Here is a 25,524-nt window from a genome sequence, read left to right as displayed (position 1 = left end):
TATGTATGTATGTTTATATATACGTATTTTCACTGGGGTATAGATTCAAACTTAAAACTCTATTTGAGCCTTCTATGCTGAGTCCTCTTTGCAAAATTTCCTTCTCTCTAGTCTGTGTATTTTAGGGATATTAAGGACTCTGATTAGTATAGCAGTCAGTTGATAATATCTAGGACTGTAAAAAATCATTCGTTCACCTGAGATTAGTCATTTCATTTTCACATTAAGAACTAAAATAGTAGGAATCAATAATTTGAAAATTATTCTTCATAGAACTTCATAAAGCTGAAAAGTATGCTAGAGATCTGCTGTAGCTCTCTAGTGATACTCCTGGTACCCTAACACTTTCTCATTCTACAAAAAACTAAAGCTGTAGTTCAGGTGCACTGCTCTGAGTTGCTGGGTTCCTAATAGCCAGGCCATCCAGATGATACGGCGTAAGCTGTGAGAGTTGTCAGAGGTACAGAGGCGTGTATCTGGGGCCTGGCCTATGCAAGGGCCTTTTGCTGGTTACCAGTGGACACCCTGCTAGCCTAAGATGGGATAATAGTCTCAGTTGTTCTGCACAGTTTATTTGCACAAAGGCATGATCTTTTTAATATAATGTGTATGTGTATTTTCAATTGCTTTTGGGAGAGATTTGTTTTAAGGCAGGTCACTGATCTCACCTGCTGAGCTGGACATTGTTAGATTTACCTGGGATGGATAAAATTATTCTGGATCATGGAAAATATAAAATGTATATATCATTACCTCACTGCATGAGCAGTTTTGCACCCTGAACTCTTGTTAACGTGCATATGAATTGATAATTGAGTTAATTGGTCCTGTGATGCCCTGGCAGTAGGCAGTATATGGGTCATTGAAAACCTGGTCTCTGGGATCACATTATCCAAATTGGAATCCCAACTCCAATCACATATGAACTGAGTGGTCTTAGGTGTAAGGTGCTTAACATTTCAGAGTCTGAGTTTACTCATCTTATCAAATGGGTTTAATCCTGATTTCTATTTTTTGACATCGTTTTGGTTGTATAAATCTTGAGAATATTTTCTAAATATTACATATGCTTACAATATATGAGAGTCCAAATGTGTTTTTTTTTTTTGAAAACAAAAACATTATGAAGCAAATTTGAAAACCGATACCATTCTTTTATTTTCAGAAGGGAGTAATATGATGGGTACTGAAGAAGCAAATTTTGATCGTGGCTACATAAAAAAGAAATTAGAACATGGACTTACACGAATATGGCAGGTTTGGTTTTTTTAATTATTTTTTTACAATGGCAATAGAAACCATGTCAAAGTTGTTTTAGAAATTCAGTTTTTAAATTTTCTGTATTCATTTGTATTCCTTGCAAATATACTCATATGTTAGTTTGTCTTTGGAATAAGTCTATCATCTGAGTTCTGTAATTTAATTGATAATTATACTTGACTGTAAGTGGCAGGAGAAAAAGTATTTTAATTTGAAAATCTTTTGTTTTAATTTGAAAATATTCTTTGGTTATATTTTGCTTTTAGTGTCCTAGCAGATTTGTGCTTTCCTAAAGAAGTTGTTTTCTTACTGAGATACTCTTTATTTTTTGTGTGTTTTCTTTCATTTTCTATTAATTTTAGGAAAAGGACAACTATATATTAGGTAACATGCATGGATTAGAGTCTAGAATAGAATGAGTAATTGTTTTCTAAGCCAATGATTTTTGTGCCTTCAGTGAATTTTTCATGTTTATTGGCTGAATGTGTTTTCCTAAGCTTTACTTTTGCAGTTTAGTAGCTCAGTTGTTGTTACCAGATAATTAAATTTATTGTTAAAATTTTTTTTATCTAGTTAGCGGTGTAATTTTTTTGACAATAACTATGTTTTGTTCTTTTGGACTTTTTTGAGGTTTAGAAGACAATAGACCCTTTGACTGTATGATGGTCTCTTAAAGTGTATTTTTGATGTTTCTAATGAGGCTGATTTTTGACAATCTATTATAGGATTTCTTTTGAAAAAAATTGTTTTGGAAAATACATGCTGAAAACAAATTTCCTCAAGAATCACATAGCAGTTATAATTTAATGCACTTCTAACTTCTGGTAACCTTATATTGGATATGCTATTTGAATTTATACTTTAGTATATAAATATGTTTATGTGATAGTTGTAAGACCTTCATCTTTTGTATTCTCATATGACTGTATTAAACTAATTTTTAGTTTACCATTAATTATGGGTTTGGGCTGACTTTTATCTGGATGTTTTGTATTATGGGTTTGGGCTGACTTTTTTCTGAATGTTATGTATAATAGGGAAATCTCATCCTCAATGAATGTACATCTATGGCCAAATATGAGTTGTCCCCGATTTAGTCTCCTAATAGAGTCTCATTGTACTTAGTTGAAATTGTGGAATCCATGGTAGAATTTCTGGTAATTCAGTGTACTTTGAAATATTGCCCTGGCACTTTATATAGCTAGTTTCTATTCAGTCTGGCAACCGGATGTCATTCCTGATACAGGAAAATCTGTTAAATGTTAAGATTTAGTAAACCTGTTCTCACTTAAGCATTTGGCCAGTTTAATGGAAGTCATCATGCTTTTGAGTATAGATAATTGTGTTGTAGGTTTCAAGTCTTAGAATATCTTCATCTCTACCACTTCCAAGTTCCTTTTGCACCTCCAACTCCGATTCTCAACCAGTTCTAAAACAGGACTTTGTATACTTGAGGAACTCACTGAGTGTTTGTTAAATTGAAATTACAAGGCTTAATGCAATTGAAAAAGGCAAAAACTCTGAAAAATAAATTTTTTTTAACACATTTAGCAGACAAAACCTGACCAGAATTGAATTCATTTGGTAGCAGAACCTGACCAGTATTGTCATTTGGCTTTTTACAGTGTTTATTTATCCCATTAAAGTTATTCCATTAAAGTGAACATTTATTCACTACAGAAATATTAGTGTGTTTTATTTTTGGATATCCTAGACCTGACTAGGGCATTACATATATTATGCTATAACATCTGAAATGCTAAATTCTAAAGCACAAATAAGTATGTGACAGTTTATAGACATTTATCATAAATTTATTATAGAGATAATGACAAATGATGATTGAAAAGCATAAGAAGATATTTAACATTTTTGACATACAACTAAACTGAGAATCGTAATCATCTTGATTTTTGATACGAAAAATTTTTAGAATATTGTGGCAATTTTCCATGTGTTTTGACTCAGAACCTTTAAGGAAAAATACTGATCAATCATAATACATGTATCACACTGTGGATTTAAGGACACAGTGGTGAGGCCATGGTCTTTGATTGACCTCATGGAGCTTACACATCTAACTGTATGAAAGTCTTGGTCTTCTAAGATTTTTTTTTTCATCTCTAAATATTTGATATGTGAAAAATGACAGTTTAAAAATGCTTATTACTGATTTCTTTTTTAGTATGGAAAATTTGGGTTGCAATGTTTCTACTTTTTGTGAATTTGAGATTGTTTTACAACCTAGTATGCCACCTGCTTTAAAAATTCTTCCCTGGGCATCTGAAAAATAATTACATATTTCCTCTTTGTGTTGGGAATTAGATTCTATACGTATATAAAAGCAAGCTTATTATTTATATGTACTGGTCTCTTCTATATCATTATTTGGTTTGGTTTTTAGGTCTGTGAAATTCTGAGGGAAGAGTGTTAATCTTCCAGAACAATTGTTTTCAGATTTTTCTTTTATTTGTAACAGCTTTTGCTTTTTATAGTTGGATGCTATGTTGGTTGATGCTGCAATGCTAATAACCACTTTACTTACCTTCTTTGTACATAATTCTTTATTAATTAAAAAAAAATAGCTCTTTTCTCCTGAGGCATTTTGTCGTGAGTTTTAGTTTGCTTTATTATTACCATTGTTGTATTTATTTTGTTCATATTTTCCTGCTAAAGCCTTGACCATTCCTTTATTTAAAATGTTTTTATATTTTGTTTTAGTTATGTCTCCTATAAATGTAAAACAAAAATTTTTTTCAAGAGAGACTTTGTCTTTTAATAGGGCAGTTGAATCTGCTTGTATTTTTATTAGTGTGTTAAATATACTTCAATTATTAGAGAAGTTGAACATTTAAAAATCTATTAATTATTGATTTGTGAATTATTTGCTCATAGGTTCTAAGTGATTCATGTGATAATGAATAATCCTTTGTATAACCTTTGGCTCTTTTCGTTTATTTTATATTTTTGATATACAGATGGTTAACACTTTTATGAGGTCAAACTATTGACCTTTGTCCTTTGTGACGTTACATTTATTCTTAAAATGTTCTTTTCTATGTAAAGCTCTACTGCCTAGAACATTTAATAAGTACTCAGAAAATATTTTTGCTTTACTGAATTAATTTTTAATCTTTTGAGAGTAATAAAAACATTTTTTTAATCTGTTTTATATTTCTTTTGATATATGATGTAAAGAGAGGATTCTGCCCCTGCCTCCTCTCAGTTCTAGTCAGTTTTCCCTTCACTGCTTTTTGGATAATCTTTTTTCTTTTCTCTTTATTTGTAACACCTCCTTGTTACAAAAGAGGAGATTCTGAAGGCAGGCAGACCTAGATTCAAGTCTCAGTTTTGTCATTGACTGGACATGTGAATTTAGGCAATCACTTGATCTGTTTTCAGTTTTTCTTCTTCAGGGAGGATAATAAAGCCTGGTCAACAGTGCTGTTTTAGGATTAAAGATAATATGTTAAGTTCTGAGTGTAATGCTTGACAATAAGTAAATAATCAGAAAATAATAGTTTTTACTGCTGTTTGTTAAGTTCTTATATATATTAGCACTTTTCTGATATACTTCTCCTATTCCATTGATTTTTTCTCTATATTGCTAGCATTTTTAATGGTTTTTAATATATTTAAAACAAGTGGTACAAGTCCTCTAGTATCATTCATAACTTTTACTTCATCTTTCCAAAGCACTATTTTTTAAAAAGTGGCTACTGCCTGTTTATTATTTCTGGTGAATTTTAGAATAATTGTTTAGAGGAAAAGTTTTGTGTGGGTGTGTGTGTGATTTTTGATTAGAGTTTCATTGTATCTCTATGTTAATTTGGAAAAATTGACAGTTTTACAATATTTAGTCACCTTTTCAGTCCCTTGACTCTCAATTTATGGAAATTTCTTTTGTATCCTGTTAACAGTTGTTAGTTTTTTCTTTTAGGTCTGATGGTTCTTATTCAAGTTATTCCTAAATATATTGTATTTTTAATATTTGTTTTAAATGGAATCTCTCCACTTTAAGGTGCTGTAACATGTACACATGAAAACTATTAACTTTTTTATGAATTTTAATTTTATTTTTAATGAAATGTAGTTGATTTACAATGTTAGTTTCAGGTTACAGCAAAGCGATTCAGTTATACATATAGATACATATATGTTTAGATTATTTTCCATTATAGCTTGTTACAAGAAATTGAATATAGTTCCCTGTGCTATACAATAGATACTTGTTTTATCTATTTTGTGTATTGTAGTATGTGTCTGTTAATCCAAAACTCCTAATTTGTTCCTTCCCCAAACTTTCCCCTTTGGCAATCATAGTTTGTTTTATATGTTGGTGAGTCTATTTCTGGTTTGTAAATAAAATTTGTATCTTTTTTTAGATTCCATGAAAACTATTAATTTTTATGTATTATATATACACACTTCACATAGTTACCTTATTAATCCCAATTGTTTTTGAATTGATTATTTGGGGTTTCTAGCCTACCGACCCATGTACAAATAATGATGATTTTTATCTGCATATGAAGATACAATTCTTATCTAGCATACGTGTGTGTATCAATAGTGATGACTGTGGCCAGTACTATTTTTTTATCTGATGTTCATGGAATTGTCTTTATGATATCATGCTAAGATTGTTGGCTCTTGGCCTAAATAGAAATTCTTTATTGGTTAAGAATATATTCTCGTCTCATTTTAATGTGTAACTATAGAAGAAGATGGTTCTGAGAACTTACTTTCTATATTTTAGGTTTATTGAAAAATTTTTGTTTTGTTTTGATTTACAGGATGTTCAGCTAAAAGTAAAAACCTACTTGCTTGGAACTGATTTATCTATCTTCAAATATGATGATTTCATCTTTGTTTTGGATATAATCAGCAGGTAGTGTTTGAGATCTTGTCTTATTCTTTAGTTTGGTTCATTGAACCATGATAATCAATGAAATCATGAATCAGTGAGGTATAGCGTATAACTTCATGGAAGTGAAGATAACTGAACATTCGTAGTCTAATTTCTGCTGGGTTTATGTGTGACTGTGTTTAAATATTTCTACTTTTTGGATGTTTGTAAATCATAATGAATTTATCATCTTTGAAGAAAGATGACCTAGACTTCTTTTTTTTTTCTTTCTATAATTAAGATGTTGCTGAGATTTTTATAAATTTTTATAAATTTTTCCAACTAGGTTGATGCAAGTTGGAGAAGAATTTTGTGGTAGCAAATCTGAAGTTTTGCAAGAGTCTATTAGAAAACAAAGTGTCAATTATTTTAAGAACTACCATAGGTAAGAACTCCAATGAAATATGAATAGACTTATTTATGTAGTGGGAATACCTTAACCTCATAGTATGAATTGGTTTAAAATAATTACTTTTAAACTTGCAAGACTGTGTTCTTTGTAGCTGTTTTTAGGATGCTTAAGGATGTTTTTTAACCAAAAAGATCAAAATATTCTCATTATTTATTCATTGTAAATTTCAATGTATGCTTTGTCTTGAGGGGATTAAAATATGAACTAAATATTGAATTGGTTTCTTTATGAATGAAAGATGACTCGGGGTTCCTGAGAAGAATTTGGCCACTGTTCTGTGCCTGCATATATGGTGAGAGTTAGTAAGGAAATTAAATGAGTAGAGGCAGTGCTCAGTGAGGGAGTATTTGAAAGTATCTGCCTTTTAGGGGTAAAAAGACTTCCAGAGAAGAGGGCATGATGTTTAGAATGTAGCCACAAGGCTAAGATTATGTGTTACATTGCTTTGCAGAACAATCAGCACTAACTTGAAAAGGGTGTCTAAGAATGGTTTTGGGAATAGAGGAAAGTGGGAAAGAATGTTTACATAGCAATGTGTTTCTATGCTTAAGGCAGCATTAAATTGACAGAGCGAGCATTTATTAGACCTTTCTTGATATATGCTGTACCCTGTGCTGTATCCCTTTTATACATTTTATCACTTGTATTGAATTATATCTCACTTTTTATTCTGCTTTTTTACTTTTTAAAATTAAGTTTTGATTTGATTGTTATTTGGTGCCTGGGAGAGTCGGGATTTGAGATTCTTCTTTCTCTCCTTGTACGGAGTTAACACCTGGTCACAGTGATAAAGGCCATGTCAGAAGAGAGATTGCTGGACATGAAGACACTGATTAATTTATTGTTAAATATATTTTAAGTTCACTGTTTCTGTCTTAACTGCAAACATTAAGTACTTACTTTGAAAGAGTGTTTAAATTGATTCTGTACCAAAGTAGAGCTTTTAGGGTTTACAATTGAATGAAGAGAATGCTTAAAAAAATTTTTTTTAAATTATTAAACCTCAGGAAAACAGTGGTAGGGGAACAACATGAAACCCTAATACCGCTTTATTTATAACTCCCTTTTCTGTTAAAACTTAGCCCTGCTAAAACAGAAGACCTGGCCTGTACACACTGCAGTACAAAATGAGGGGGGGGGGCCCTTTAATCACAGGTGGGAAAGGGTGAAGAACAATTTAGGAGCCGGAAGCCTCACCTGCCGTGTCACAATGAAGACATGCCAGATGTTCATTTCCCAAAGATAGCTTTCTTTTCTCTCCTGTCCTCTCCTCTCCTCTCTTCTTTTCTCCTCTTCTCTCTTCTTTTCTCTTCTTTTTTTTTTCTAAGGATTGCTTTCTGTCCAATACAATACCTGGAAGGTCTTTTCGTGTTGTGACTGCAAGATGCATGCAATGCAAAAACATGGATTTATTTAATGGCCTCTGTTCTGCACTCCATTTTAATTATTGTCAAAAGATGTCTGTCATCTGTGGCAACCAGGCATGCACATTTCTAGACTCTGACTATGATGGAGAGTCTTCACGAAGTTCAGTTTGATGAAATTGGAGAATATAGAAGTGAATTATTAAATATTTCCAAAACATTCAACATTGTAAAAGTCAACATGGACTTCTCTTAGAAACATTTGGAAACTTATCCAATTGAAGAGGCTGTACAGTACTGTTAGAAGGAGAGCAGGACTGGGAGATGGTAGACTGAGACTTTTATCCCCTTTTTCCTGCTTGCCATCTCTCTGACATTGGACAAATCACTTAACCTCTCTGGGCTGTGATTCTAGAAATCATAAAATGACATGGCTGAACTAGAAGGTCTACTTATGTATTACCTACAGATCTTTCCCTTTTTTTCTTGCTGCATTGTGCATTATAAAAATTAGAATAGGTTAAAAAAGTAAAGATTTGATTTTTTAAAAGTATTCTTCTCCTTACCTGATGTTTAAACTAATCTAGCTTATATACTGGTTGTACTCATTATCTCTCCTATAGCTGCCATTTGGAAAATTATAGTGGAAGTCACTTGGTGAAGTTCGTGACAACCATCAGTGTGTTCTGAAGTGTATCTATTTTTTTTATAAAGCAAGATAAACTTGACAGGCAGTTTAGAAATGACACCAGTGTACACATCTTGAATTGATGAAAGTCATTACATTAACCAGTGATGAACCTAAATCTACTAAATTCCAATTTAATATCTCCTTCACTAAATCATACTACATAGATAGTAAAAATGCTATGAAATGTGGTGAAATATAAATCAAGTCTGTCATAATTCTGTTAAACTGTTTAAATATGTTTATAACTTGTTTCATGGTCCTCTACTGCCAAATAGAGCTCTTGAGAAAAAAAAATTCTTGAACTAAATTATTCTGACTTGCAGTCCATTTTGGATATTGGTTTGAAGATACAGGCATAATAAAAAGGTGAAAATAGAAGAATTTTACTCTTTGGCAGAATGTCTATTTATAAAATGTACCCCTGTTGCCTGTGGAAGTTGTATTAAAGCTTGCATGCCGTTACCTTTTTCTAGGGCAAAGTTATATGAGTGTGTGAGGGAGCACATTCTCTATCGTCTGTCAGTATTAATTGTCAGCCTTCAAAAGTATGTTTTATTCCCCAGATTTATGTTCAGGTTCTAAGTTTGCATACATTCAAAGCTGTCATTCTTCTGCCAGATGTTGCAGAATTCCCAAAAGCACGTGTAGTCTAATTCAAACATAGAAATTACGCAGCAGTCTACAATTAACAAAACATTCTGTTTAACACATTTTATTTTTGATGACTTTAATAATCAAAGCTTATAAAATGTTTTCACTGATCCTAAAGGTGCATTGACTGATGTTAGAAGAGGGGAAAGTTCACTTATCCTTTTAGGGAGAAAAACTCTCTCCTTGCTTGAGTAAAAAAAAAGGTTTATTCCCTGAGTACCTTTAAAATGTGTGTTTCTAGGATCAGTTTTATTGTCCATGTACTTATTTTTGTTTTCTGTCTGGATCAAGTGATTTGATCATCTCTTCTTTTTTGAATATTGGTCCTGATGTCATCTAAAATTGACCTGCCTGTGTGTGTCACAGCAACCCCCCTCCCCAACCCAAACACACACACCAGCCCATATATCCTCTGTGAAACAAACTGTTTTCATTAAGGCTTCAGAGAGTGTAGTAAATAAGTTATAAATAATTTAAGTTGTTTTATAAGAGATCTCAGAAGATTTTTTTTTAAAGGAGAGACTTAACCAATATAATAGCTTTGATTTGCAAGTGTCCAAGCATGTGTTCTCCTAGTATTGTTTTATTACATACTATTTTGAAATGTACAGGCTTAAAACAGCCACTATCTTACCATTATTTCATGTATTCTGTGAGTCAGGAATAATTTAGGCAGAGATCAGCTGATTCTTCTGCTTCTTGTAGCACTGACTGAGGTGACCAATCAGTTTACAGCTGGTGGTAAGCTTTTTGTAGAGGATCTAGGATGGCTTTACTTGGACCTTGGTGGAGGTGGCTGGAAGGATGTGCACAGTGCTTGCATGTGGCCTTGCCAGTGTGATGACCTCAGGGTGGTTGGATTTCTTACATGGCGGCTGGCTTTCCACAGAACTAGTGTTCGAAGAGAACCTCGCAGAGGCTGTATTACCCCTTCTGGCATAGGCTTAGGAGTCATGCAGTCCTTTCACCATGTTCCATTGAATGCAGGCGTGTCATAAGACTGGTCCAGATTCAAGAGGACGGAAATTAGACTTTCTCTTTGATTGGGGAGTGGTAGGTAAGGTCAGGTCGTAGAAGAGCATGTGTGTGAGGTAGGAGCTATTGCAGCTCTTTGCTATATTCCTTGGGAGAAATGTTTTTAGAAAACAAGTTTTTTTGGACTTAGGAATAAAGGTGCCAATAAATTTGTTAAATTTATTTTTAATACGTAAAATATTTTACAGAAAACTAAACTACATAAAAGTAAAACTTTTCCACCTCTAAACTGTACAGGAGGGCTTAAATTTTGGAGTTAAAATGAGAACAAAAGAAACAGTATCTTCATAGTATACATCTTTTATGTTAGGCTATTCTCTTTATTCTATGTGTATACATACACATACAAGATACACGATAATAGTGGGTAGACAGCTGTTAAATTCTTCTTAGTAAATATCGTTATTACTGATTTCCAGTTTTCTTCCTGCTGGTACAGAGTTTGGGGCAGTGTGGTGTCATCAGTGGCAATGGGTTCCCACCTTTACTGTTACTCACTAGTTTACTACCTGTATGATTTTAACCAAATTTATTTCACTTCTCTGAGCTTCAAGTTCCTTCTCTTAAAAATGTGAAAGGCATATGGGATAATATACCCTCTTTAAACTCTGCTTTTATCATTTGTTTTGGACCCTATCTTTTATTGCTTCAAGTCTCTTATTAGATTAAGTAAAAGATCTGTTTCACACAGTTCTAATTTATTGATATTTTTCCTTTAACTTATAGGTCAACATATTTGAGACACCTTCAAGACCAGTTACTAACTTCTTCACTAACTCTTTAAAATCTCTTTAATTTTATACCAAAGAAGGTTCTTTGTATCCTGCTTGTATCTTGTTTCTTAAAGACACAGGTGGCACCTGAAGTGCTTAAAAAGTAATAATCAAGATTGCTTTTCACATAATTTCATGATTGTAGTCAGTTCTGTTATTCAACATCTGATTATAGTTTGTTCTTTATATACTCATTGCTTTTTCATAATAACTGCTATCCTTTGGTTTATTAGTAGAGTAAAATAGAAGAAAAGAAACAAAATGCAAATCTTTTAATTTGTGTCAAATGTTCTTAGAGAAAGAGATGCAAAGGAAGTTTTCCTTGACTCTAATGAATCAGTTTGGATATTAACCAACTTATCATTTACAGTCCAAAAATGAGTTAAGTTTTTACCTTTGATTATTGTTTCCTGTCATGTTGCAGTGAAGAGAACAAGATTTAGGAATCAGGGCTCTGTCTCTGCTATCTTTGAGTTGTGACCTTGTGGCACTTCACAAGTCTTTTAATGTTTCCTTGGGCTTCTGTGCCTTATCTTTAAATTAGACCTGCCCAATTTGGGAGGGAGGTGAGAAGATTATTATGGTTTTTCCTTTTGAAAAAACTTGATTAAAACACAACTCCTATAAAAGTATCCATATCTTATTGTACAACTCCATGAATTTTTACATATATGCATACTATATATACTGCCCAAATTAAGATATGGAACTTTTCCAGTACCCCAGAAGGATCTCTTGTACCCTTTCTTAGTCAGTAGCCTCCTCAGAAGTAACCAGTATTTCTCACTTGTGTCACCATTGATTAGTCTTGCCGGTTTTGAACATTATATATTTTGACTTTATAAATGCTATTCTGAGTTGTATTAGTTTTTATTTTAAATTACCAACTGCTTCTTACACACATACACATACATATACGTGTGTGTGTGTGTGTGTATGTATGATGGTTTAGCATATTAATCTTGGATTCCTGTGATCTTGTGGTTAAATTAGCATTTTATTAAATCTAATACTTTGGAAATTCTTTTGAATTTTCTATGTATACAACATGTCATTTATGAATAATTATGGTTTTATGTATTCCTTTCTAATCTTTGTATTGTTTAGGCCCTCTGGTATAATGTTAAATAGAAGTGCTGACAAGGGACATCCTTTAATGCAGTACCCTGTCATTAAGTGTGATATTTGTGGGAGTTGTTTGTAGATACTCTATATCAGATTAAGGAAATTCCTAAATGACAAAGTAGACTTTAGGGCAAGAAGTATTACTTAAAGTTAAGGGGATACTTCATAATGATAAGAGACTATTCATTGGGAAGATAAAACAATTCTAAATGTGTATGCTCCTGTTAAAATAAATTCAAAACATATAAAGCAAAAATATTCTGATTAAATGGAGAAATACATGAATCCATAATCATAGTAAGAAATTTTTCTGTGCCATCTTTAGTAATTGATAATATAAGGAGACAAAAAAATCAGTATGTATATTTGAGCAACATATTAATAAAATTTGCCTAATATACATACACACATATGTGTATGTGTATAATTACAACACTTGACAGCTGAAGAAGTCATATTTTTTTTTCAAGAGGTAATTTTGTACAAAATTGATTATCTGCTGGGCCATAAAGCAAGTTCTTAAAAAAAAAAGTCAAAGGATTGAAATCGTAGGGAGCATATTCTCTGAACACAGTGGAATTTAGCTAGAAATAATAGATAACTAGAAAATCTGCTATTTTTTGAAATTAAATAACCTATTCCAGTGGTTAAAGAAGAAATCATACTGGAAATAAGAAAACTTTTTTAAAATAATCAAACCATGACATAAAAATTGTGGATTGTAGCTAAAGCAGAAGGGGGAATTTTTAGCTTTAAATGCATATTTTGGTAAAGAAGAAAGTTTGAAAATCAGTGCACTAAACTTCCATTTCAAGAAGTTATAAAAATGGAAGCAAATTAAGCCAAAAGAGATAGAAGTAAATTATAAGAGCAGAAATCAATGAAAGAAAAAGCAAATGTGTAATAGAGAGAAATCTGCAATGCATGCCGCCGTCAAGACTGACCAAGAAAAAGAAAACACAAATTCTCCATATTGGCAGTTAAAAAGAAAGTATCTGTAGATACTCAGACATTAAAAGTAAAATAAAATAATATAAACAACTTCAGCTAATGAAGTTGATAATTTAGAATGAAATGAATGAATTTCTTGTAAAATCAGATTTAATAAGCTGATAAAATAAAATATAGTATAAAATAAAATAAAATAAAATATAGGAAATCTGAATAGTCCTGTATCTTTAAAGAAATTGAATCTGCTTCAAAGTGTTTCCACAAAGAAATCTCCAGGCCTGCTATCAGTGATAAATTCTGCTTAACATTTAAGGGGGAAGTAATATCAATAGACTGAAAGAATAGAAGAAATGCTTCACAACAACTTATCTTATGAGGCCATTGTAGCAAATGATGATACCAAAACATAACAAATACATTACAAAGAAAGGAGAATGACAGGCTAGTAGCTGATGAGAAGATAGATGCAAAAATCCCAAACCAAAAGATTGGCAAATTAGATCTTGTGATATCTAAAAACGAGAATACATCGTGAAGAGGCAGGGTTTATTGCAGGAAAACAAGATTGGCTAAGCATTTTAGAAATTAATAAATTTAGTTTACTAATTAACAACTACAAGAAAATACCATAATGATCATTTTAATAGATAAAACAGTTTTGATAAAAATTCCACCCTAGGTCGTGATTTTAAGAGATCATGTTTGTTTGTAGTTTTCACTTTCAGTCTAGTTTTACTTTCAACCCAATTTTAATTTCAATCTTGAATTTAAAAGTGTGCCTCCTGTAAACAGTGTATAGTCTTGTTATGTTTTCTTATTTTAATATCCAGTCTGACATTTTTTGTATTTTGATTGAAATGTTTTTTTTTCATTTCTACTTAATGTATTTGTTGGTGTAGTTGGGTTTAAACCCATCATATTTCTGTTTGATTTCTGCAAGTGTAGATAATTCTGTTTTCATTCAATTTTTTCTGTTTCTACTTTCTTTTGGATTAATCATGTATATTTTTAATTTTCATATTTTTTCTAACCTTTTTTTTGTTTGTTTAATTTTGTGTGTGTGTGTGTGCGAGATGGATTACGTTTATTTACTTATTTTTTAATGGAGGTACTGGGGATTAAACCAAGGAACTTGCACATGCTAAGCATACACTTTACCACTGAGCTGTACCTTCCCCACCTTTTTCTAACCTTTAAAATGTGTATTCTTATAGTGGTTACCATCAGCATTCCAGTTTGCATTCCTACTCTGTCACGGTTGACCTTGGATTAATACACTTCTAGTAAGGCGAGAACCAACTTGGTAATTCTCTTACCCTTTTAGTATTTTTGTCATATGCTTTTACTTTCTGTGTTATTTTCTCTGTAATTTTATGGATAGGATTAACTAAGCTTCTTCAGTCTGTGAGGTGGTGTCTTTTATCCGTATAATAGTTTTATATTATTACGTGATAGATTGTGGTGATGTTAGCAGCTTAAACCTCCACTCATTTATTAGCTCTCAGCTTTGTAGGTGAGAAGCCTAGAACAGCTTGTCTGGGTTCTCACGGGGCCGGAATCAAGGCATTGGGTAAGCTCTCATCTGAAGACTTCCAGGAAGAATCCGCATCTCAGCGCGTTCAGGATGTGTGGAGAATTCAGCTCTTGTGGTTTGGGGACTGAGGTTGCTATTTTATTGTTAACTGTCAACTACGGAGTGTTCTCAGCTTCTAGAAGCTGCTCTCCAGTCCTTGGACCTGACGCCTTCATTTAAAAGGGCACAGTTCTCTCTGACTTCCCCTTCTGCTGTCAAGAGAGAAAAAGCTGCTTCAAAGGGCGTATTCAACTAGATTAGTTCCACCTAGATAATTTCTGTTGTGATTAACTCAGAGTCAAGTGGATTAGTAATCTTCCTACATCTGCAAAGTCCTTTTTTGCCACACTTGGTAACATAATCACGGGGTGGGCTTTCATCATACTTAGTCCTGGGGATTAGAGCAGACAATATTGCCAGGTGCAGGGAGGGCCATTTTAGAGTCCTGCCTACTGCAATAATTATTTTAATAATAGCTTTATTGAGATATGCCACATAACTAAAAATTCCAAAAATTGACTCCTTTAAAGTATGTAATTCAGCAACAACCACCACCACTATCTAATTTCAGAATATTTTTATCACTCCAAAAGAAACCTTGTACCAGTGAATTGTCACTTTTCTCCTGATGCAGCCCCTGACAATCACTAATATACTTTCTGTCTCTATGTACTGCATGTACATTTTATATAAATGGAACCATATACTATATGGCCTTTTGTGTTTGACTTTCACTTAGCATAGTATTTCCAGAGTTCATCCATGCTGTAGCATGTAACAGAACCTTTTTTCTTTTTTATGGCTATAATATTGTATTGTATAAATATACCACATTTTATTTATTCCTCAGTTGATGGATTTTTAGGTTTTTAGCTTTTTAGCTATTTTGAATAGCTTTTTAGCTATTATGAATAATGCTGCTGTGAACATTTGTGTATAAGCTTTTGTATAGACATATATCGGCAGTTCTTTGGGTATGTACCTGGGAGTGTATGATAGGCTGAAAATTGATTTCCCCAGCCATCCCACCCCAAGCAAAAAAAAAAGAAAGAAAGAACGAAATGAGTTCTGAATACCTGGTAACTGAATGTTAATTTATTTGGAAAAAATGTAGATGTGAACAATTTAATGATCTTGTGATAAGATTATCTGGATTATTTGGATGGACCCTAAATGACATGACAGTTGAAGGGAAACGGGGATTTGACACAGAGGAAAACACACACACGAGAAAGTTATGTGAAGACAGAGGCAGAGATTGCAGTGCCATGGCCATTAGCCAAGGAATGGCAGCAACCAGTGTAAGCTGGAAGATGCAACAAACAGATTCTCCTCTAGAGCTTCTGGAGAGAGTGTAGCCCTGCTGACAACTTGATCTCACCCTAGTAATTTCAGACTTTGGGCCTCCAGAACTGTGAGATAATAAATTCTGTTGTTTAAGTCACCTGGTTTTTGGTAATTTGTGACAGCAGCCACAGGAAACCAATACAGAGTGGAATTGTTGGGTTATGTGGTAATTCTGTGTTTAATATTTTGGGAAACTACCAAACTGTTTTCCAGAGTGGTTGCACTATTTTATATTTCCACCAGCACTATTTGAGGGTCCTGATTTCTCTAAGTCATTGCTGGCACTTGTTATTGTCTGTCTCTTTGAACATAGCCATCCTAGTGATTGTGAAGTGGTACCTCATTATGGTTTGGGTTTATACTTTCGTAATGAGTGATGATGTCAGCATCCTTTTACATGCTTATTGGTCATTTATATTTTTTCTTTGCAAAAATGTCTTTTCAAAGCCTTTGCCCATTTTTTAATGGGGTTGTCTTTTTGTTGAATTTTAAGAGTTGTAGACTTACATAGTTTTAGTTCTTACGTTAGGTCTGTGATCCATTTTAGATGATTTTTGTATATGGTGAGAGGTGTGCGCACAATCACTTTTACCAAATGCTCAATCATTACCTCTTCAGATACTGCTTCTGCTCCTTCTGTCTCTCCTTTCCATCCAGTTGCATGCATACTAGAGGTTTTGACTATGTCTCACATCTCTCTTATGATCTTTGCTGTTTCTTCCTTTTTTTTTTTTTCACAATTTGTGCTTCAGTTTGGATATTTTCTATTGAACTGTCTTCACATTCGCTAAACCTGTCTTCTGCTGTTTTACTTATCCAATTTTTAATTTGAGGTATTGTATTTGTCAGTTATAGAATGCTTGCTTGATTCTTTTTTGTTTTTATTAAAGTTCTTTGAAATTCTCCTTTCTGTCCATTTTGTGCATCTTTTTCTCTTTTATTTATTCTTAGTAGTTATCTTTAAGTTCTTGTCTATTAACTATAATATTTGGGACAATTTCTGCTTTTTACAGATTTTACCATTTATCCTCTATCTTACAACCTGGGGATTAAAAAAAAAATCTAGATTTCGTTTTCAGCAAGATAGTAACAGCAGGGAGGCTTGTTGCAGGAAGGGAAAGAATAGGACTGGCACTGCCCTTTGGTTCTCGGGTTAACGGGAAGGAAGTATTTGTTTTCCTGCAGTTGCCCCTATAATGTACTGATTACTCAGGAGAGACAGTAAGAGCAGTAGCTCTGTGTCTAGTGCAGAGTTGGGTATATAAATGGTATACTTGCTAATTAAATTGATAAATTTATTTAATTGGTTTAATTGTGTGGAAGTAGATAGGCACCGAGCTAAAATATATTTGGAGAGTGATAATCATCTTGCTACTGTCACTTAGTAAGAATGATTAAGAGCTGTTTCTTAGCATAAAACATTTATTAGTATTTATGGTTTCATAAACCCTATAAATTATTTCTCTGTTTTTTGGCACTGATATATGCTTTTAGTTAAGGATATTTTAAGTACATGAATTGGTGAATAGCCTTTAGTTTATTAGTTCCTTAATAAAAATGTCATTTTCTATGCATTCATTTTTTTATCCATGTTTTTGCAATATAGTAAAAATATTCTGAGTTTAGTAGATATTTGAGCTTTTTCTCTAATGGATGATACACTGTTAATAAGTATATAAAAGTAAATGTTTGTGTTTACTCTGTTGGTCTGAATGGATTTTCAAAATTGATTTATGATAATTCTATTTGTTGTATTTTCTTAATTCTTACATGCACTATACTTCTCTTCTTACTTTTTGAAGTATTTGTTTTCTTTTTTTAAGAACGCGTCTTGATGAACTGAGAATGTTTCTAGAAAATGAAACCTGGGAACTTTGTCCTGTTAAGTCAAATTTCAGCATCTTGCAACTTCATGTAAGTTTATTAAGAACAAATAGATCAGTATTTTATTTAGTCATCTTTAAAAACAAGCCAGGTATATGAAAACATCTGTAAAATTATTAAATTAAGGAATAGTACCTTTCCTTCCTTCCTTAAAAGTGACTAATAAGAAGCCTCTTTTAAAAGAGTGATCTTTTATGGATGTCAAAGTCTGTCTCTTTTTACAAATTTAGTTTATACACTTCAGGAAAACTCTTTTGCCTGAAAAGAGTCAGAATTAAAATAATGTGTTTTCTCTAGATTTCAGAAGATGGTTTATTGCTTTATTTAAATTTTGCTGAAAAATAATGTTACATTTTGATGATCTTTAATGAAAATGGTTATGTTTGTAGAATATTGTCATTTCTTAAAGGGACTAATAGGTTCTTAATTTATGCTGCAACTCATAAATTTGTCTATAATGAGAAAATGTCTCAAAAATAAGAGGCACTTATAAAAAAAACTCAAGTAATTTTTATTAGTTAATTGACTCCTTGAATCTTGTAACCTGTGAAAATATCTTTAATTGATTTGACTTTTCTCTTGGTTGAAACACATTGTAGATAAATATTTCTTGTGTGATAGACTGTGTCCTACAAATCCCAAATGTCAGAATACAATATGTAAACTTAAATCCTGGTTTAGAAGGCCTAGTGTGTTTAGTTTTTGCCTTTGGAAGAAATGACTTTCTAGAAGCAATTTTCATATTCTAGATAAATGTAAAAACTACATAATTAAAAGTTTGGTTTTTTTTGTAGGGGTAGTCTTTATGCTTTTATTTTATAATAGCTTACTTATCCAGTTTTATCGTATTGCTTTGCTAATGTGGAAATATTAAATACAGTAAAACATTTTGATTAGTAAATAATTTTAAAACAGCAAAATTAACATTAATTTTAATATTATTTTCAAATTCTTAAATTAGGATGATGCCTTAACATTATTTAGAAGTCTAGCATTGATTTTAGAATCTCTAAATAGTTTTACTTGAATTGGCATTTAACCATCAACTGTGAGTGTGTGCAAATATAGTTGATATAATTTTAAAACAATTTTTTTCACAAGTTATGTTGAAATATTTCTATGCAAGGGAGCATTATCTTCTTTAAAGCGGTTATCTTGAAGTTTCAGTTGTGTAAGATAGGTAAGTCGTAGAGATCTATGGTACAAGATTTTGCCTATAGTTAATGATTCTGTATCATGCACTTTGTTAAAAAAATTTTAAGAGTAGATCTCATGTTGTAACCACAATGAAGAAAAAAGTAGTTACTTTGAAAACTAACAACTGAGGTAATGTTCACTTGGCATGTGTATTCCTGTAGATTTGGTTTTAAAAAATTTTTGTCTTACTAATTTATAGTCATTTGTTGTTACAATTATAAAAATAATGGCACCGTTTTTAACCATTATGATGATCTGATTTAATGTATAGTTGCAATTTAAAAAGAAAATTAGCACATCATTTAAAATGTAACAAACCAGTATAACTTAAGAAGATTTTCACTGAATGTGAAAAATTTTAAATTTTGGAATAATATTGCAAAGATTGAAAGGTGTAAGAAAAATGTGTACAAAATTTTTGTGAAAAATCATTAAATCAAGAGTTTTGTAATTCAAAAGAACTTTAGTGATTATTTCATCTCTCCTCTAATTAGCTGTGTGGTCTTGAACTTGGCACTGAAACTCTCTGGACTGCTTCAGGGTCCTCATCTGAGAAATGTGTGATTTGATCTGGACACTACCACTCTTCAGCTTTAGCATTTGTAATTCTCTCATCTAGATTGGCCCCCTCATTTTACAGATGAGGAAATGGAGGCACAGAGAATCCATGTGACATTCCCAATATTATATAGGAAGTTAATGGAGCATGATGGATTAATAATGTCAGGCTAGGACTAGAAAATGTGTCATCTGAACTCAGCATGTATTTGTGTTGTCTGCTTCTTGTTATATTAAGAAATATAAATGAAAGCTTATAGACAACAGTATAAGAAAGGTATATCTTTCATGCTTAGTTTTTGATGTATTCATATAAAATATCTTAAATGGTGCAAGCTGTTTGACCTGACAACAGTTAGTTTTTATAAGTGACTTTATTGATGAAAACTGTGCCCTACTAGGACTTTTGCTGCTATTTAAAAAATTTTAGAATTGTTTTCAAACTGAAGTTATTTAAAAAATTTTTCTGTGCAGTTCTGTAAAGTAAGCCAGAAGTGGCTTGATGCAGACAACACTTTTAAGTGATATCAACAGCTGAGTTGTCTTTAGGAAAACCTTTGAACATGTATGTCCAAGTTTGTGCTTTAAGACAATTTGCAAGATTGTAAATGTGAATAACCTGAAGAATCAGGATTGTTTTCTTCATTAACTCTACATTTGTATTGATGAAATATGTTTATGTACTTGAATTTTATTGTTGTTGCTAAAAGGGATCTGGCTCTTTTTTTTTTTTTTTTTAATGTCTAGGAATTTAAATTCATGGAACAGTCTCGTTCCCCATCAGTTTCACCTAGTAAGCAGCCATCCTCAACTTCCTCAAAAACAGTAACCTTGTTTGAGCAGTACTGTAGTGGTGGGAATCCGTTTGAAATTCAGGCCAACCACAAGGATGAAGAAACAGAAGATGTCCTGGCTTCTAATGGGGTACGTGGATGTCTTTAAAACATACTGTGGAACATAAGTCAGATTTTCTTAATGGAAGTGTTCTACCCAGTGTTTTAGTTATTAAGGTGTGATCTAATCTTTCCAGGGACAGCATTAGTCCTTGAGAGTCAGGGTCCACATGTTAAGATGGCCTGTTAAAATGCTTTAGACTCAAAAACTAGTTGTTCAGTCAGGGGAGTAACTTCTTCCCATGTCGTCATCATACTGGTCTCTTCAGCTGGCATATGGGGTAAAACTTTCTCATAGAGTTGTTTTGAAGATCCAGTGAGATGGTTTATGAACGCACTGAACCAGGTGCTTGGTTAAACATAAAATAATGTTAGCCATTGTTTAATCATATTAATTTATAATATTAATAATGATAATGGTGATACTAGCACTGCTTCCTTCCTTGGTGGTGCGTGGACTCCGCTGTCCTCATCCATGTGGCACTGGGCCATAAAGCTATAAAGATGATGAGAATGTCAGGAAGGCACTCTTACTCTCAAGAGTAAACCCACCATTTTTGTCCTGGCTCTCAGGAGTCCCTAGGTGCTAAGCCTGATTTTCTAAGCTGCCCTTGAAATTAAATCTCATCATAATGAATTAAAACATTAGCATGCGTGTTGTATGTTGATTAAGCTGCGTAAGTACATCCAGAGTGCCAGAATTGTATTCTCAAGCTTTTTATAATGAATTAGCAAAATGGAAATATGTATAATGAAACCACTTGGAGGAAGAGATTTTTTTAAATCAACTTCGCTTACCTTCTTTTCTCTTCCTAAGGTCTGGCAGGGTATGTGTTTGTTTTTGTTTGTTTTCTTTACACAGAGAATTTTTTTTCCTTTGGGCATTTACAAGCTTTTGTTAAGTTATAATGTTTGTATTTTCTTTTTCTTTTGAGCTAATTAAGGTAGGATGATGAAGAAGAAAATGGAAGGTTAATAAGATTCTTGATAGCAAAATTAAAACTATTAAGAACTTTCTTTTATAAGCTACTTCTTATGAAATTGGATACTTTTATTGTGTTGAAAGACTCCAAGAAAGGTTGGCTTTTCATATTCATTGTTGAATACACTGTATTCTCTTCAGTATGAATCTGATGAACAAGAAAAAAGTGCCTATCAGGAGTATGACAGTGACAGTGATGTTCCTGAGGAACTAAAACGAGATTATGTTGATGAGCAGACAGGCGATGCTCCTGTGAAAAGGTAATTGTTCTTAGATTGGATGGTATTTCACATTTTATGTTGCACACCTACAGGATTTCCTTTGAAGGCTAAGAAAAAACAAAAATCAAAAATTAAGTTTTTCTTTTGGTTATAATTTCATGTGACAGAAGTTAATATATTTTAAAAATGATTCCTGAAAGGCTGGAAATGTAGTTCTTTTGATATGGGGCATAATCAAAGAGCTCTTAATTTAGACATCAGTGTTTTAGATAGAGAAACTTTCGATTTATAGAATCATTGCTGCCTTTGGAGGCAGTGTATGCTTCACATAGATAAATTTATGTTTCATGTCGATTTCCTTTTCCTCAAGAAGGAAAACACTCATTTGCTTGGATGTGGAGTGCCTCAGTCGGGTAAATACAGAAAACTCTTCCCAGTGTCGTTTATACTTAGTATTTGAACCTCCTATTAAGTTTCCTTTTTTGTACTTGTGTATTGTTTTATGATAAACTGTCATCTTCAAAAGCTATGATAATTATATAAGAATTTTTGTCCCTCTTCCAGTTAAATTGGGCCTGGTTCTCATTTGTGAGTGAGTTAATTTCATCACTATCAGTTATTGAGTGACCACAAATATACTTTATTTTTAATGATAAAGTATACTCTTCCCTATCTTTTACCCCCAAAGTGCCTAGTTAATACTTGATTGATTTGAAACCCTGATTGTTGCAATCTCTCTCCTCAAAAGTGAACGATGCATGTAATTGTGGATATTTCAGTTGGGAAAATTTTGTTTCCATTGTTTTTCACACATGTATGAGATTTAATTATCTACATCTGTGATCCAATGTGAACTGAATTGAACTATTTTGTTGGACTTCTTCATTAGATATTTTGGGTATTTTTCGGCTAAAAGGAAAGCTCTAATCAAATTGAAATGAACAAGTATGTCTGCTGTTATATGTGTATCTATGTACTTGCATTCTTGGTAAGGGTGTGCATCCTCCTAAACAGTCTTAACTTGCCTCTAGGAAATGTGCACAGTGTGAACTACTAATTGCTGCCAGTCAGTTGACAGTTACTATCAACTCCAAACTCTGACTGCCTCTTGAATTTATCAATATTTCTTTGTATTTCACTGTAACCATCCCTAGTTCATGTGGAAATCTCTGGGCCAGGTTGTTGAATCAGCCCCCTTACCTTGGTTTCCCATCACCGGTCTTAACCTTTTCTAATCCATTCCTGGATACAAATTTAGATTTTTCTCTTATACACACAAATTTGATGATATCATTTTCCTCGTTAAAATTTTAAATGGCTCACCACTGCATTTAAGATAAGGTTCATACTCCTTAGGATTATGAGGTTTGATTGCTTTCAGTAATCTAACCTTTGCGTACCTCCTTTCTTGTCACGTTTCCCTCTGCCCACTCATTCTCTAAGCTACCATTGTGAATCCTTATGTTTTGCTGAGCACACTCTGTTTTCTCTTGCCTCTGACCTTATTACTTGTTGTCCCCTTTTTTTCTGCACTTACCATATAACTTCTGCTTTTTCTTTGACTCGAGCACTGTCCCCAAACCCCAGGCTTTGCTCTCAATATTGAATGCTTAATTCAGATTTTAAGAAAGGTTTTTTTTCATCTTTGTAGGTCTGAAATCAGGGTGCTTGGCACAGTTAATGCATAATTTCCCTAAATATTAGAACATTTTTTCTTTAAGTGACATAGCTTTTTTTAATGGTTGATAATTAATGTCTAAGAATCAAAGGAATACATTATAGTACTTTATTTCTCTGTTTACTAATTTCTCTTCCCCTCTGGACTATAAGCTTTGTAAGGACAGGAAGATAATCTCTATATCCCCACCTAATACATGGTAAGATTTTCAGTAACTAATTAGTGAATGAACTATAGATAGATCCTAAGCTGAATAATTTATGATTTACTACTTGACAACCCTAATTGCAAATCTGTTTTGTTTTTCCATATTAAGCATTTCTCGAGAGACCCTAAAAAGCAGGAAGAAATCAGATTACAGTCTAAATAAAGTGAATGCACCCATCTTAACAAATACAACATTAAATGTAATAAGACTTGTTGGTAAGTAGCTACACCTTTAAAAAAATTATTATAGCAGTTAAATTAGCCTGCTTTTGTTATCATATGATTTTTACTTGGGATTTTGTTGTGCACTCCAGTGCTCACTGCAGTGAGGGATTTAAGATCATCATATGTATGTCAGTACTCTCTCAATTGTTCCAGACAGTATAATACTAGTATTAATATCAGTTTTGCCTTTTTAGTTAACTACTTAGTATTTGTGTCTTTCACTTTTTCTAAAATATTCCAATGAATAGACATGTAATGGAAAAATTCTCTGTGTGAGTCACAGGTACATGTAGGGTTATGATAGTGCCAGTTATATATTTACACAATATTTTGTACTTAATTGTTTCATTGATCTTCATAATTTTTCTTGTCAGATAGGCAGAGTGAAAAGTGATTCTCTGGCATTTTCAGCCACAGGAGTTCTACAAGCTAAATGTTCACACTGTAGGAAGTGCTGTTCTTATTACAGATAAGACCTTTATTGATGATTTTGTAGAAGGCAGATAACATGAAGAAATGCCATATGAAGTATTTAGGTTTGAAGATGATGTGAATTTTTTTAATATCAGTATTTCCACATTTTATATGCTATCTCAACCTTTATAGCTCACAAACAGGTGTGTACCTTAGACAAGTAAGTTACAGAGATGTCTTCTCACGTTAATTGAGTCATTTTCTATAAAAATCCCTGTTTTCTGTTTATGGAGATGGTAATATCCCATTGGCTAGTTTAATTACTCTTAGCTTTGTTGAAACAGTCTTTGTTCTTGAAGATAATTTCTAAATTTCACTAATAAATAGGATAAAGATGACAAAATGTTTTTTAGTAGTCCCATTTCTTTAGGGAAAATAGTGTGAAAAAGTAATAATGAATTGAGCAGAAAAGAAAAAGTATACATTTTTATGACACACAGAAAAATGATATTTTCTTAAAAGCAATTGTATGGCTGATTGCCAGTGAAATTAGCTTTTCTTCTTTATCTGTGACAGCTAACTGAATCTAGCTAGCATCAAGAGTTATTCGAATTTATAAAATCAAAATTAGACCAGTTCTGAAGAGGTCATCTGGTATCATTTCTCATACAATAAGGAAGTCTCTCTCTGTTGCTTCTAATGTGTGGTGGTCATCTAGCGGGTTTCATGTCTCACAATTGCTGGAAGCCCATTGTTTTGCAAAACTACTTGTTTTACTATTAGACAGATTTAATTGGTAGAAATTTCTTCTTTATGGTAAACCAGAATCTCTCTTTCTGTAATTCTATCTTTTGATCTTAGTCCTGCCCTTACGAGCAAAAAGAGTAAGTCTATACTTTTTTCTCCTGTTTTTCCATGTGGTAACTTTTCAGATATGTTGTGGTAGTCTCACTGCCTGTCCTTTCCTTATACTTCACCTCCTCCAAACCACTCGTCAGAGTCAAGGTGCTCAGTTCCCTTACGTGGTCCTCACTGATGGATATTCCAAAATCCTTGTCATCCTCCTCAGCCTTCCGGACTCACTGTTTTCAGTGTCTGAACACACTGTTTGAGATGTAGTTTAACGAAGCCAGCTTTTGCTTGGTTATGTTGAAGTAGCAAACCACCCTAACAT

General features: G+C 32.7%; 1 protein-coding gene across 2 annotated transcripts in view; it reads left to right on the top strand.

Moving 5' to 3' along the window:
* VPS50 (VPS50 subunit of EARP/GARPII complex) overlaps window positions 1-25,524 on the top strand; it is a 105,811-nt gene that overhangs the window by 56,323 nt on the left and 23,964 nt on the right. For both annotated transcript variants that reach the window (XM_006187033.3, XM_032483991.1), the window contains 7 exons: window positions 1,166-1,257; window positions 6,057-6,151; window positions 6,456-6,554; window positions 17,915-18,005; window positions 20,478-20,654; window positions 21,747-21,865; window positions 23,821-23,927. In XM_006187033.3, the coding sequence (XP_006187095.1) occupies window positions 1,166-1,257; window positions 6,057-6,151; window positions 6,456-6,554; window positions 17,915-18,005; window positions 20,478-20,654; window positions 21,747-21,865; window positions 23,821-23,927 (780 nt within the window). The remainder of the gene's footprint in view (window positions 1-1,165; window positions 1,258-6,056; window positions 6,152-6,455; window positions 6,555-17,914; window positions 18,006-20,477; window positions 20,655-21,746; window positions 21,866-23,820; window positions 23,928-25,524) is intronic.

This window comes from Camelus ferus, chromosome 7, assembly GCF_009834535.1.
Source record: "Camelus ferus isolate YT-003-E chromosome 7, BCGSAC_Cfer_1.0, whole genome shotgun sequence".
Classification (NCBI taxonomy): domain Eukaryota; kingdom Metazoa; phylum Chordata; class Mammalia; order Artiodactyla; family Camelidae; genus Camelus; species Camelus ferus.
This window is presented reverse-complemented; position numbering and strand designations above follow the sequence as displayed.